Here is a 13,657-nt window from a genome sequence, read left to right as displayed (position 1 = left end):
GTTGATATTGATATATGATGATATGATACTGACTACTTAATATTACTGTCAGAGATATTTATTGATAGTTAGACACTTATAATCTTTTTACCTAAAAATGTATCTCGTCCCTCAGCGTCTCCTCCGGACTTCTCTAAAAACCCATTGAGGAAGACCACGCTGATCCAGAGAGGCGGAGAGGCTATCATCGAGTGCCGCCCACACGCATCCCCCAGAGCTTCCTACTCCTGGAGAAAAGGCAGCGAGTTCCTGAAAGACGGCAAAAGGTAAGGGGTCAGCAGACCGGTCACTAATGTAAAGTGCAAAATGAGCCGCTCTGACTCCTGTCGGGCCCTGAGGTTTGTTTGCACTGCAGAAGTTCGGCTTTGAGACCGAACTTCTTAGAGACACCTTAGGATCTGATTTGTGTATACTGCACTGCAGCATCAAGTCACTAGGGCTCACTAGGGCCATTTTTATATACACTCTCAGAAACAAAGGTACAAGAAGGTACGAAGGTTGTCACTGGGGCTCAAAGGTACACATTGGTACCTCAGTGGTACACATTGGTTCTTTAGTGGTACACATTGCTACCTTAGTGATAGACACTGGTAACCTAGTGTTACACATTGGTACCGTAGTGATACACATTGGTACCTTTTGTGGTACACATTGGTGCCTTAGTGGAACACATTGATACCTTAGTGATAGACATTGGTGTCTTAGTGGTACACATTGGTGCCTTAGTGATACACATTGGTGCCTTATTGGTGCACGGTGGTACCTTAGTGATACATGTTGGTACCTATTTTGGTACACGTTGGTGCCTTAGTGGAACACATTGGTACCTTATTGGTACATGTTACCTTAGTTATACACGTTGGTACCTTTTGTGGTACACATTGGTGCCTTAGTGGAACACATTAGTACCTTAGTGATAGACATTGGTGTCTTAGTGGTACACATTGGTGCCTTAGTGGTACACATTGGTGCCTTAGTGATACACATTGATACCTTAGTGATACACATTGGTGCCTTAGTGATAGACATTGGTGTCTTGGTACACATTGGTGCCTTAGTGATACACATTGATACCTTAGTGATACACATTGGTGCTTAGTGGTACACATTGGTGCCTTAATGGAACACATTGGTACCTTAGTGATACACATTGGTACCTTATTGGTACATGTTGGTACCTTAGTGATACACGTTGGTACCTTTGTGGTACACATTGGTACCTTTGTGGTACACATTGGTACCTTAGTGATAGACATTGGTGTCTTAGTGGTACACATTGGTGTCTTAGTGGTACACATTGGTGCCTTAGTGATACACATTGGTACCTTTGTGGTTCACATTGGTACCTTAGTGATAGACATTGGTGTCTTAGTGGTACACATTGGTACCTTAGTGGTACACATTGGTGCCTTAGGGATAGACATTGGTGTCTTAGTGGTACACATTGGTGCCTTAATGGAACACATTGGTACCTTAGTGATACACATTGGTACCTTAGTGATAGACATTGGTGTCTTAGTGGTACACATTGGTACCTTAGTGGTACACATTGGTGTCTTAGTGGTACACATTGGTACCTTAGTGGTACACATTGGTGCCTTAGTGATAGACATTGGTGTCTTAGTGGTACACATTGGTGCCTTAATGGAACACATTGGTACCTTAGTGATACACATTGGTACCTTTGTGGAACACATTGGTACCTTAGTGGTACACATTGATACCTTAGTGATAGACATTGGTACCTCTAAGGTACTTATATGCACCGGAATGGTACATATTAGGATCTTTTATACCATCCCGTGGACAATTTTTGTACCTTTTCTCTGAAAGTGTAGAATAATATTAAAATAAATGACCCTGCAAATGCAGCTTGTATTGTTTGCAGACAGATGACTGATAATAAGTTGAACATTTGATTGCTTGTAGTCTAGCCCAAGGGTTCCTAAACTTTTTATTGCAAAATATGGTGGAAAACACATAAATTTTCTTTTAGAAAAATTGTATGAATGAAGTTTAATTGCAGTACCAGAATACCTCATGGTAAGATTTCAAAATCATTGTCATTGCTAGTTATCCACCACAACAGCAGACCCTTAAAGAAAACCTTTAAAGGCATTTTAATGTAAGAACTTGGTTTACTTGGCTTGCACTGGGTTAGACAAAATGTGAGTACAAATGTTGTCATTTGGAAATTTTAAGAACCTTTCTTTTTACCATAAGATTGCAATTATTAGCGAACAGTCAACACTATTTTCCTAATCACCCTCTACCACCCAACGATTTTTCATATTTGTATTCAAACATATCTTTTTGTTGTGTTTATACTGTCGAGGCACAGATGTTGCACATTCAAAACCAACATATTTTCCGATGGCACTTTCACACAAGAGCGAGCGCCTGGTGGAACACTAATTAATATACCGCTGCTTGTGATGCTTTCCTGTGGGGTTTCTATAGGACAGAATCATTCTAGCATGGCCATGTCAGAACAGGTGGCAGGAGGGAAGAGTGTATGATCTCCAGTAATGGATGGGGATGGAGCGATAACCAATGGGATCTCGCTCCGTGCACTGTGGTCCATCTGGACCTAAGAGAGAACACACATGCCATGACTGACTGATGCTGGCCGGGGTCTCGGTGGAACGATGTGATTATTGGATGAGGGAGAAGGGGAGCGGACGAGAGGAGGGGGGGGGGTGAGTGAAAGTCGGAGTAAGCAGGCTTGTCGAAGGGAAAGGAAGTGAGATAAGAGGTGCGAGACTGTATTACAGATACTGTCTTGCGCCGAGAAAGGCTCTCAATGTTTGCATAGAACTCAAGCATACTGCTGACTACATAGTGAGCATACTGTCTACTGTTTCTTTCATGCTGTGTGAAACTAGGAAATATCCAACAATAAATGTTTCTAATGACTTTCCTAAACTGCATTTCATCTAGTTTACATGCCAAAATAATATATGGTTAGTTTGCACTTTTAACTTGTCAAACAGTCAAGGAGGTGAATTGTGATTGATGTTGCTTCTGGTTCATTTGTCACTTTAGAAATTAAAGGTCAACTTGATATAAATGCATTGCATTGGGGGTACAGTAGTTCACGCAGTGCGCTCTAAGCTGTGTCTCAAATTACATACTACACACTGTGCACTTAAACGATGTACTCATCCGTCTAGTGTTAGAATTTTTGAAGAGTATCGTCCCAAACTGAACACTTACATTTTACGTCAAAATGCATAGTACATTGTTCAAAATCAATTTGAACATTGTTCTTTTAATGTCAGTGTTATCTGTTTTGGTCAACATGAGCTCAGTCACTGTCAGACTGAGGTACAATCGACTCCTCGGGTGAATTTTTCTTTTATGGCATCTGATAGCCCCGTCTCTCTTCGTTCACAAAACTGTGACCGTTGAATTAAACACTTCATGTATTTGGTTGAATAAGATACTTGAGGTACACATTAGGACTTGTCACACTTGAAATAGTTAACCCAGGGATATTCTAAGCCCCAGGTTAACAGAATCCTGAGTTATCTGTTTCACACTGTTCATACTTAACCAGGGGTTAAAAGATAACCCTGGTTATTCAGAAGCTGAGGTTTCACACTTTGCATTCCTTAACCCTGGGTTAACGTTTATATTTCATATTTATTATCGTATTTATTACTTTTCACACTGCGGTTAACCCTGGGTTATCTTTGTTCTAAGCCCCGCTTTTAACCCTGGGTTAAGTGGTGTTTCACACTTGTAATTTAGAAGCGGGGTTATCCCTGAAATTAACCCTAATTCTATAAGAGCAAGTCTTTGTTTCTATCATGAACGTGCACTAAAATCTACACCAAGGTCAGTTAAGAGAAATGCATTGTGGGTAAATACAGTATATACGTGAAACCCGTCTCTGAAAAACCTGTATGCTTTCTGTAATTACACTGTGATTTGGTTCGAAGAGGTGCGAGCGCAGTGCTGCCGGTGTCGATCTTAAACTGCGTTCCCAATCTCACACTTCCGAGTTCATGTGTCGTCGTCTCCTCCGCTATTCTCTGGACGTGCACCAGCATGCAGGGAGAAGCATCGATTAGTCATCGTATTCCACAGGGCAGTCAGGAAAGGAAGGATCAGAGACGGATTACAAAGCCATCATGTCTTGACGCAAATATAAATGTGGCTCTGTGTGGTCAGAAGTTTCGTTCTGTAAGCAGATAGCCCTCCTTTTTTCCCCTATTGGTTTTGCAGCCCATTGCCCACAGGTCATCTGGTCGGCTCGCTTATATCGCTCAGCATTTGATATTTTTGTCGATAAATCAAGAGTAAAGCTCTCGACGCGAGGCATGTTTTCTGAGCCATGGTAAATACATATTTATTTTTTAAAAATAGTTTGATTTCAGGAGCTGGCGTTCCTGTTTGATTTGCTCTTGGAGAAGGTCATAGCAGATCCAAACATCTCTGCATTATATATTTGCATTGCTGTATTTATTTATCTTCCATTCCTTTCTCACATATTAAAGGCTGGGCTTTATTAGTTCTTGACGTACATCAAAGCAGACCATGCTTCTTGAGAATTTGATCTATTGCAAGGCCTCAATAAAAAATTCTGTATCAGTGTCCCAAATAAGTAAGAGTTAATATTACGTCTGCCATTCAAAATAAAAGCTGGACAAGGAGACTGTACATTAAACTAGCGAAATGTAGAAAACCAGAGCTATAAATATTTGACAAGAGAAAACCAATACTACAACTGACCAATCAGAATCAAGCATGTCAAGTAATACAATCTGGTTTGCTTGTGCCGTTGCAAATACAGATCAAACTCAAAGCAGTTTAGCATTTCAATCAGACGCTATCAGCATCTCCTCACATGTTCCCTTTCATAATCCAGACAAGCTTCTAGAGGAGCACCAGCTCCACATTCAAACCTGCTCATATTGCCTTTTCAGAAACGGCTTTTAATGCGCCGATAGCATCTTGCACATGTTGGACAATGATAAGGCCACAGGTAAGGATTCAGTCCGGCATGATTCAGCCCCTCTTTTACATTCCTGTCCTTAATATCGCAATGTTTACCCGGTGAATGTTGCCTAAAAGATTGACTGACCCTATCCTGCTGAAAATCTCGGCCACTTGATTGATGTTTCCTCCTTTTAAATGATTTCTTCTCTCTTCTTAAGAAAAGAAGACAACCATAGAGATAAAGGCTTGGATAGCTTTTGTTTTTCGGTCTGAAATAGATTTGAATAGTTTTGAAAAATACTATGTGTATACACTCACCTAAAGGATTTTTAGGAACACCATACTAATACTGTGTTTGGCCCCCCTTTGCCGTCAGAACTGCCTTAATTCTACGTGGCATTGATTCAACAAGGTGCTGAAAGCATTCTTTAGAAATGTTAGCCCATATTGATAGGATAGCATCTTGCAGTTGATGGAGATTTGTGGGATGCACATCCAGGGTACGAAAGATGCTCTTTGGGTTGAGATCTGATGACTGTGGGGGGCCATTTTAGTACAGTGAACTCATTATCATGTTCAAGAAACCAATTTGAAATGATTCAAGCTTTGTGGCATTATCCTGCTGGAAGTAGCCATCAGAGGATGAGTACATGGTGGTCATAAAGGGATGGACATGGTCAGAAACAATGCTCAGGTAGGCTGTGGCATTTAAACGATGCACAGTGGGAATAAGGCATAATGGATCCGTGTTCTCATTCTGTTTACGCCAAATTCTGACTCTACCATCTGAATGTCTGAACAGAAATCGAGACTCATCAGACCAGGCGTTTTCCCAGTCTTCAACTGTCCAATTTTGGTGAGCTCGTGCAAATTGTAGCCTCTTTTTCCTATTTGTAGTGGGGGTCTTCTGCTGTTGTAGCCCATCCGCCTCAAGGTTGTGCGTGTTGCGGCTTCATAAATGCTTTGCTGCATACCTCGGTTGTAACAGGTGATTATTTAATTCAAAGATGCTCTTCTATCAGCTTGAATCAGTCTTTCAATTGGCCCATTCTCCTCTGACCTCTAGCATCAACAAGGCATTTTTGCCCACAGGACTGCCGCATACTGGATGTTTTACCCTTTTCACACCATTCTTTGTAAACCCTAGAAATGGTTGTGCGTGAAAATCCCAGTATCTGAGCATATTGTGAAATACTCAGACCGGCCCGTCTGGCAACAACAACCATGCCACGCTCTAAATTGCTTAAATCATCTTTCTTTCCCATTCTGACATTCAGTTTGGAGTTCAGGAGATTGTCTTGACCAGGACCAAACCCCTAAATGCATTGAAGCAACTGCCATGTGATTGGTTGATTAGATAACTGCATTAATGAAAAATTGAACAGGTGTTCCTAATAAACCTTTAGGTGAGTGTATTTTTGCAGTCACTTGCTTTAATGATGCAGTTCATAGTGCTTTTAAAGTTTAAATTTAATCAGCTTGCATCAGAAAATGGTAAAAAATCTGTAGCTGCAGTGGTGGACAGTTTCAAAAAGTCCACCTTTACACCTAATGAGGTCATAATAGTAGCTCAGTGGTCCATACTGGTACCAAAGAGTGCATATTGGTACCTCAAAGGTACATATTGTTACCAAATGTATACATTTTAGGACTATTTTTAAGGGTACTCCCCTAGTGACAGCTCCCCATGGACCAATTTGTTACCATTGTGTCAACCTGTATGGGAGTCAAACCCACAACCTTGTCATTGCTTGTTTTATGCTTTTAAAAGTACATTTTAACTTGGGTTCTCTATCTTTAGATTTGTATTATGCCAACATGGTATCAACCCATTTTCATTTTGATTTATTCAGGCGAACCATCTTAGAGGACGGCACCCTGAGGATCGCCAACGTTACCAAATCCGATGCAGGCCGGTACACTTGCGTGGCCAAAAACCCTTTCGGTACATCCAGCAGTTCCGGCGCTTTAGTGGTCAAAGGTAAAGCACCTTTCACATTTCACAAACAACACATTTCTCATGGTTCTAAGCGGATACCTTAAAGTCGGATGAGGAAAAACGTGGGCAGCTCAAGCATGAAATTGATAATGAAATATATAGTTGTTTTATGTTCCTGGTGGTTTGACAGAGGTATAACTCATCCGGGCTTTTGTCATCTGTGAGTTATTGGTCCAACCACTGGTGTGAAGAAATCCTAAGCCGTCCACAGCACCGGGAGCAGATTTTCTGCACCCAGCCACGTTCTGCATGTTTAATTAAAAATATGCTGCTGATGCGAGTTTTTTTTTAGGATTTTCATCCTTTACTAACTAATGGAGTTATTGTTTAATCCCAGGGTTGCATGGATAAAAATGGCTTTCTGTGTATGTCGGCTTAATTTTACATTAACTTTGTAGTCTTGGTTCAAGATGGTTTCCTAGCCTGACCAAGCTGGCTTTCTTTAAAAATGTCATATAAACCCTTCAACACAGTCCACCAAATGGTCCAGGATAGGTGTTGTGCCGTGATGTAAGCAACTTTGGGTCCGATCACGCCAAACGCTTGGAGAGCAAAGAGTTTGGATATTTTTCCTATTTAAAACTTGACTCTTCTGTAGTTACATCGTGTACTAAGACCGACAGAAAATTAAAAGTTGTGATTTTCTAGGCCGTTATGGCTGGGAACTATACTCTTATTCTGGCGTAATAATTAAGGACTTTCCTGCTGTAACATGGCTGCAGGAGGCGGAATGATATTACACACTGCCCGAAAATAGTCCCATGCTATTGAAAGTTACTATGGGGACTATTTTCAGCTGCTGCGTAATATCATTGCGCCTCCTGCAGCCATGTTACGGCAGCAAAGTCCTTGATTATTGCGCCAGAATAAAAGTGTAGTTCCTTGGCATATCTGTGTAGAAAATTGCAACTTTTAATTTTCCGTCAGTCTTAGTACACGATGTAACTACAAAAGAGTCAAGTTTTAAATAGGAAAAATATTGAAACTCTTTGGTTATTTTTTAGCGCAATGGTCTAATTAGATTCAATGGATTGTGCTAAGCTATGCTGAAAGTGCTAGTGCCAGACCCGGAGATCAGCTGAATGGATTCCAAAACAGTAAGAATTAAATGTTTAACTCTGGGGGAGCGGGAAAATGAGCATATTTTCCAAAAAGTGGAGTGCCCCTTTAATAAAACGTGCCTGCCACTGCCATAAACGTGATATCTTATGGGATTTAAATCCTGCCAGGATTCAAAACTGAAGATAAAGCTCTGAAAGGTTGAAATTTAGTGTTCGCAAACTCAAAATCTTACAAAAAAAAGTTTTGCAACATCGAAAAATAAGATTTGCAAGCTTGCAAAATGTAAAAAAATAAAAATATATCTGCAAACATTATGTTGTTTTTGAGATTTCCTTTTTCGGAACCGCAACATCTTTTTTACGATGTTGCGCAAACAATTTTTCAGAGTTTCAAATTTGTCAGTGTTTTCCCACTGTATAGTTTGTTTTCCAGGTTTGAAACCTTGTAAATGGTGATCTGAAAACTGGTGTGCAAATAGGTTAAAAAAAGTTTTGAAACTCTGAAAACTGAGGTTTGAAAGGGCGAAACCTATTACATTACATTACATTTGCACTCCTTTACAGACTATTTTTTCAGCGCTAAGTTTACAACACCCACTTTGCGGAGATACGCCCACAAAGTTGCGAGCTTGCGACTCACGTGATTTGTGGCAGCGTTGTCACGCAGCTCTGCTCTGAAACTCTGAAACTCAGACTGAGCGAAAATGAAGCCTCGCAACCTCACAACATAAAAAAAAGCGTGGAGGGAGGGCCTTCTGCTCTTGGCCAATGTTTTGCTGTCTGCTGACGTACAGTCCAATCACAAGTCGTGTTTACTGGAAAGGTGGGATTGACCGACTTCTCCGCCAATGACGAAAGCGCACAGGATACGCAAACAGGATGCATGGCTCTCTGGCCACAAATCGGTCAATTAACGCCACTAAACAAACCAATAAATCCATTTTCTTCAATTTCTTTATTAAATAATAAGATTTTAAACATCTGTTTACTCTTGTATTTGTAACTGTGTTGAACTGTGTACCGCTGGTTGCGGTAGCCGAACGGACTGCGTACGTGAGCCGCGAAAGCAGCCCGTTAAAGTAACTGAGCCCCGAGTCCCGACAATACATTTCCGCTCTTTTGTATTATTATTCTAAGGTATGTCCTTTCAATCTGGGAAAACTAATCTGTTGCTGATAATAACCGATGAATTAAAAGGAAATCCGTTTTGCTTTAATACATCATTTAACAGCTGAGCTAAGCCTGATTGCTGCACTGTAAAAAACATATTGTGAAATTCACAGTAATTAACTGGCAGCAATTGACAAGTAACTTACTTTAGAAAAAGCACAGTAAGTTACTTGTCAATTGCTGCCAGTTAACTACTGTGTTTTTTTTCTATAGTAAGTTACTTGTCAATTGCTGCCAGTTAAATACTGCGATTTAGCCGTACTGTAAGTTACTTGTCAATGGCTGCCAGTTAACTACTGTGATTTTTCCGTACAGTAAGTTACTTGTCAATTGCTGCCAGTTAACTACTGTGATTTTTCCGTACAGTAAGTTACTTGTCAATTGCTGCCAGTTAACTACTGTGATTTTTCCGTACAGTAAGTTACTTGTCAATTGCTGCCAGTTAACTACTGTGATTTTTCCGTACAGTAAGTTACTTGTCAATGGCTGCCAGTTAAATACTGTGATTTCTTTTCCACAGTAAGTTACTTGTCAATGGCTGCCAGTTAACTACTGTGATTTCTTTTCTACAGTAAATTACTATTGTCAATGGCCGCCAGGTAACTACTGTGATTTTTTTCCACAGTAATTTACTGGCAGTCATTGACAAGTAACTAAGCAGAGATTATATGTTTTTAATATATAGTTCATTTTGGTTTTCCCTACAGCATTCGATTGGTTAGTTATTTTCTGTAAACATTCATCAATGTTAAAATAAAGTTGTAACGGCCAGCCTTAAAGGTTGAGTTACAATTATTTAAAAACTCAAGACTGTTAAAAGAAGGAAATACAAAAAAGCAAATCTAAAACAATATAAAAGTCCAAGCGTGTTAAAAGTCCAAATGTGCAAAGTTTCCACTGTGTATATAAAATCCAAGAAAGTGATATCCAAAGTCCATAAAACGTAACTGGACAGGTAAGCCCAAATACACAAACTCCACAACCCAGCAACCGCTTGTTTTAGCTATAGCGTCAGCTAACCATGTGCTCCTGCTCCTTCCTTTTATACAAAGTTCCATGTCATGTGACCCCTCACATGACAGGCAGACGAAGCAAAATAAAAGACATACACACATAAAATAGCAAAAGGATAAAATGGCTAAGAAAACATATAAAACTAATTTAAACTCAAATATACATAAGTCACAATATAATGAGTGGTAAAACATGTATCTTGTGTGATCACGTCACAACGTTAATGATCTAATTTAAATATGCTAAATTACAAAACAATACAATAAGTTTTCTGATTTGAGGGAAAATGCTACTATTTCACAGATATGTACTAAATTAAAAAATTTTTTTTACAGTCAAATACATTCAATAAATGCATGCTAACATTTGTAAAATAACATTTTAATTTGGATGTAAAAGTATGAATTCCCAAGAAATGTATCTTAAAACATCTTAAACTTTTGTTACAATCTAAAAATATCTAAATATAATTCAGTTTTGTAGATATACAGGACAATCTTTAAATAAAACAAAATCATTAATTATAAATCAAAAGTACACTTCAAGTTTCCTCCAATTTTTATTAAACACAATATTACTGTGAAGTATAATAACTGAAATGCAAAACAAATTTATGTCTACAATATTTTCACTCCAAAATAAATAGTTCTAGTGCACAACACAACCATTGATTCTAAAAATGATTCTAAATTCAGAATCCTAATTTTACAGTGTATAAGTAACATTAAAATATGCCCAAAAAGGTCAGTGAAACCATACCACAACAGACAATGTTAAGAGATTGAAAAGCTGTTTTCATTTAAATTGCTAGTAATCTACTGGATCCTACAGTATGAATAAACATATTTACAAGATTTACTAAAAGTTAGAATTTATGTTTAATTCTTTTCAACATGCTTAAACACATTATTGTTTAATTTACATTAAACGTGCCTGTATTGACATTTAAGTACGAAATAATATCAGCTTTGAGTGGTCTAGTTATCAGATGTTTAAGTGAATCCCCAAAACATGACTCCAAACAATGGACCTTTTCCAATAGATTATGTATCATATATGTGAACAAAGTTATTTATTAAGTTATTTATACACACTTCACTTTGATGAAACTGTGCAATTTTATTTCCTGTGTGCAGGTTTAGCCACTGGTAAAACTCTAATGGGCATGACTGCTCTCCATTCAGAGGGCTTATGTGTTTTCATGTCTCACCAGCATATGGCCAAGATGATTTCAGTGTAATACTGTTTAAAGTATCTATTAGCCTACCAAAATATTTTAGCAGCAAAAGAAGTCACAGAAGAAGAAGCTAAGCAAGTTAACCCACAAACGAAGGAAGAAACAGCAACTTGTTGTGTATAATTTGAGAAGACCAGTAATGATGGAAGTAAATAAACATCGACTTTTGATGCAGTTTGAGTTAAATCACTCCTCAACTTGGCTCATTTTTGTTTTCACCGTCACAAACGGAAATACCTATGACACAGTTTTTTTTTACCTGACGGGGAGTGGTTCGGGAGGACCAATCTGACGCGCTGTAGATAGACGCGCGTCAGTAGATCTGATGCGCTGTTAAAAATTTTGTGAGGTGCGCGTCAGGCTACGCAGAGCTATGCACAGGCTACGGACCTATGCACGACTATAAATCGCCCTTTAAACTGACATACTGGGTGCATCCCAATTCAGGGGCTGTGGCCTTCCAAGGCCGTATCTGAAGGCAAATGACATTACCGGGCTGTGACGAAGGCTGTCACAATTCGAAGGCTCATTCATATAAAAGCCTCTTACTGTGGCCTTTTCCCCACTGATTCCGAGTTAGGGCTGTAACGCTATAGCTTGTCCCATTATAAAGACCTGCCTGATTATGCATCAAAAATCATAATCATTCAAAATAAAACAAAATCATTCAAAATCATTCAAAATATTCTTTATTATCATGAAAATACCTGAAACTATTTGAAGAACAGCAATATAAATATTCTTGTAGACATTTCCTGGAACAGCGTTTGCAATGCTAGCCTACTTCTTCTGTGGCACAAAGTTAGTTTCTGCACGAGAGCGCCCCCTGGCTTTTGGATGTGGCGGCATTTCACCGTAATTCATGCAAATTCATTAATTGAGAAAACGCGCATTTGCACGATAAATCGTTACAGCCCTACCGAGGATCCATAGATGTATCCTTCACAGCCTTGGCTATCCCAAAATTCAATATGAAGTCTGGGTATTTTGAAATAAACATTCAAAACTGTAGTTAAATAAAATTGTATATTTTGCTAATTAAAGGTCCTTGTGTCTGTTTTACTATTATAAATGATGTTTAAGTGATGTAAATTAATATTATTGCTGCAATGTTGTGTGTTGCATTTTGCTTTTGTATATTTCTAAGGTTGGTGAATTTTACATACTGTTGGATAGTTTAATCTGCATCAATGTGTTATATTTTCTAAAGTATACAAAGAACAATTCCCGCACATTATCTGCTTGCTGAAAAAAATGTATTTAATGAAAGTTGCGTTGCAACGTTTCGATCAACTGATCTTCATCAGGCAACTGATGAAGATCATGTTGCTCTTCATGTTGCCTGATGAAGATCAGTTGATTGAAACGTTGCAACGCAACTTTCATTAAATACATTTTTTCAGCAAGCAGATAGTGTGCGGGAATTGTTCTTTGTATATTTTGAGACTTTTTGTCGTCTTATCCTACGCACCCATCTATTGACTTCAGGTGTGCAACGCTAATTTGTTTGAATATTTTCTAAAGTAAAATAAAAAAATCTGCCACCATATTTATTTTTAAAAGTCTGATAGGTCTCAGCTTTTGTTTCCCAGTGACAAGCGTAGTGGGCGGGAAAAGCAAGTGATGCCCCTGTAGGCTAGACCGTCTCATTTCATTTCACTCCGTGGCGTTTAGAGGCTGCTGCCTTCAAATATTGAGCCTTGCCTTCAAAGTCCGCGGCCTTAAAAGGATCCAGACCCTGAATTGGGATGCACCCTTAGTTTGTTCAAACTAAACCAGTGCTCACATAGCAGTCATTGGCCAGTTTACTGAATGACAGTCATATTAACCAATTATACTCAAAGCAACATGACGAGTCAGCCAATACAATTTGGTAACACTTTTTTTCGATAGTCCACTTTAGACATTTTACTAATTATAAGTAACTTTGCAACTATTTATCCTACCAATCTTTACCGTATTAGTAGACTGTCTGCTTAATATCTATTCACACTTTATTGTGATGATATTGTGATAAGTATCTTTGCAGGTGCATGTCAACTTATTCCACTAACCCTAACCTCGTCCCTAACCCTAACAGTCTACTAATACTCTAAGGACAGTTAGACAGCTAGTTGAGATATAGTTGCAAATTAGTGAAAGTTGGTTCACATAGTTGAAAACTTATTTATAGTGGTATAAGTATTAAGTGTAACCTACAATTTATTTCAGTGTGGTAGCATATTTAATGGA

The 13,657-nt window shown here is 38.7% G+C and overlaps 1 protein-coding gene across 1 annotated transcript in view; it reads left to right on the top strand.

The window, feature by feature from the left end:
• The window catches only part of cntn6 (contactin 6), a 141,993-nt gene that overhangs the window by 101,884 nt on the left and 26,452 nt on the right, over window positions 1–13,657 (top strand). Inside the window, exons 11-12 of the mRNA XM_065279773.2 lie at window positions 116–266; window positions 6,798–6,925. Coding sequence (XP_065135845.1) covers window positions 116–266; window positions 6,798–6,925 — 279 coding nt within the window. The remainder of the gene's footprint in view (window positions 1–115; window positions 267–6,797; window positions 6,926–13,657) is intronic.

The sequence above is a fragment of the Paramisgurnus dabryanus genome, chromosome 7 (genome assembly GCF_030506205.2).
Source record: "Paramisgurnus dabryanus chromosome 7, PD_genome_1.1, whole genome shotgun sequence".
NCBI lineage: Eukaryota > Metazoa > Chordata > Actinopteri > Cypriniformes > Cobitidae > Paramisgurnus > Paramisgurnus dabryanus.
This window is presented reverse-complemented; position numbering and strand designations above follow the sequence as displayed.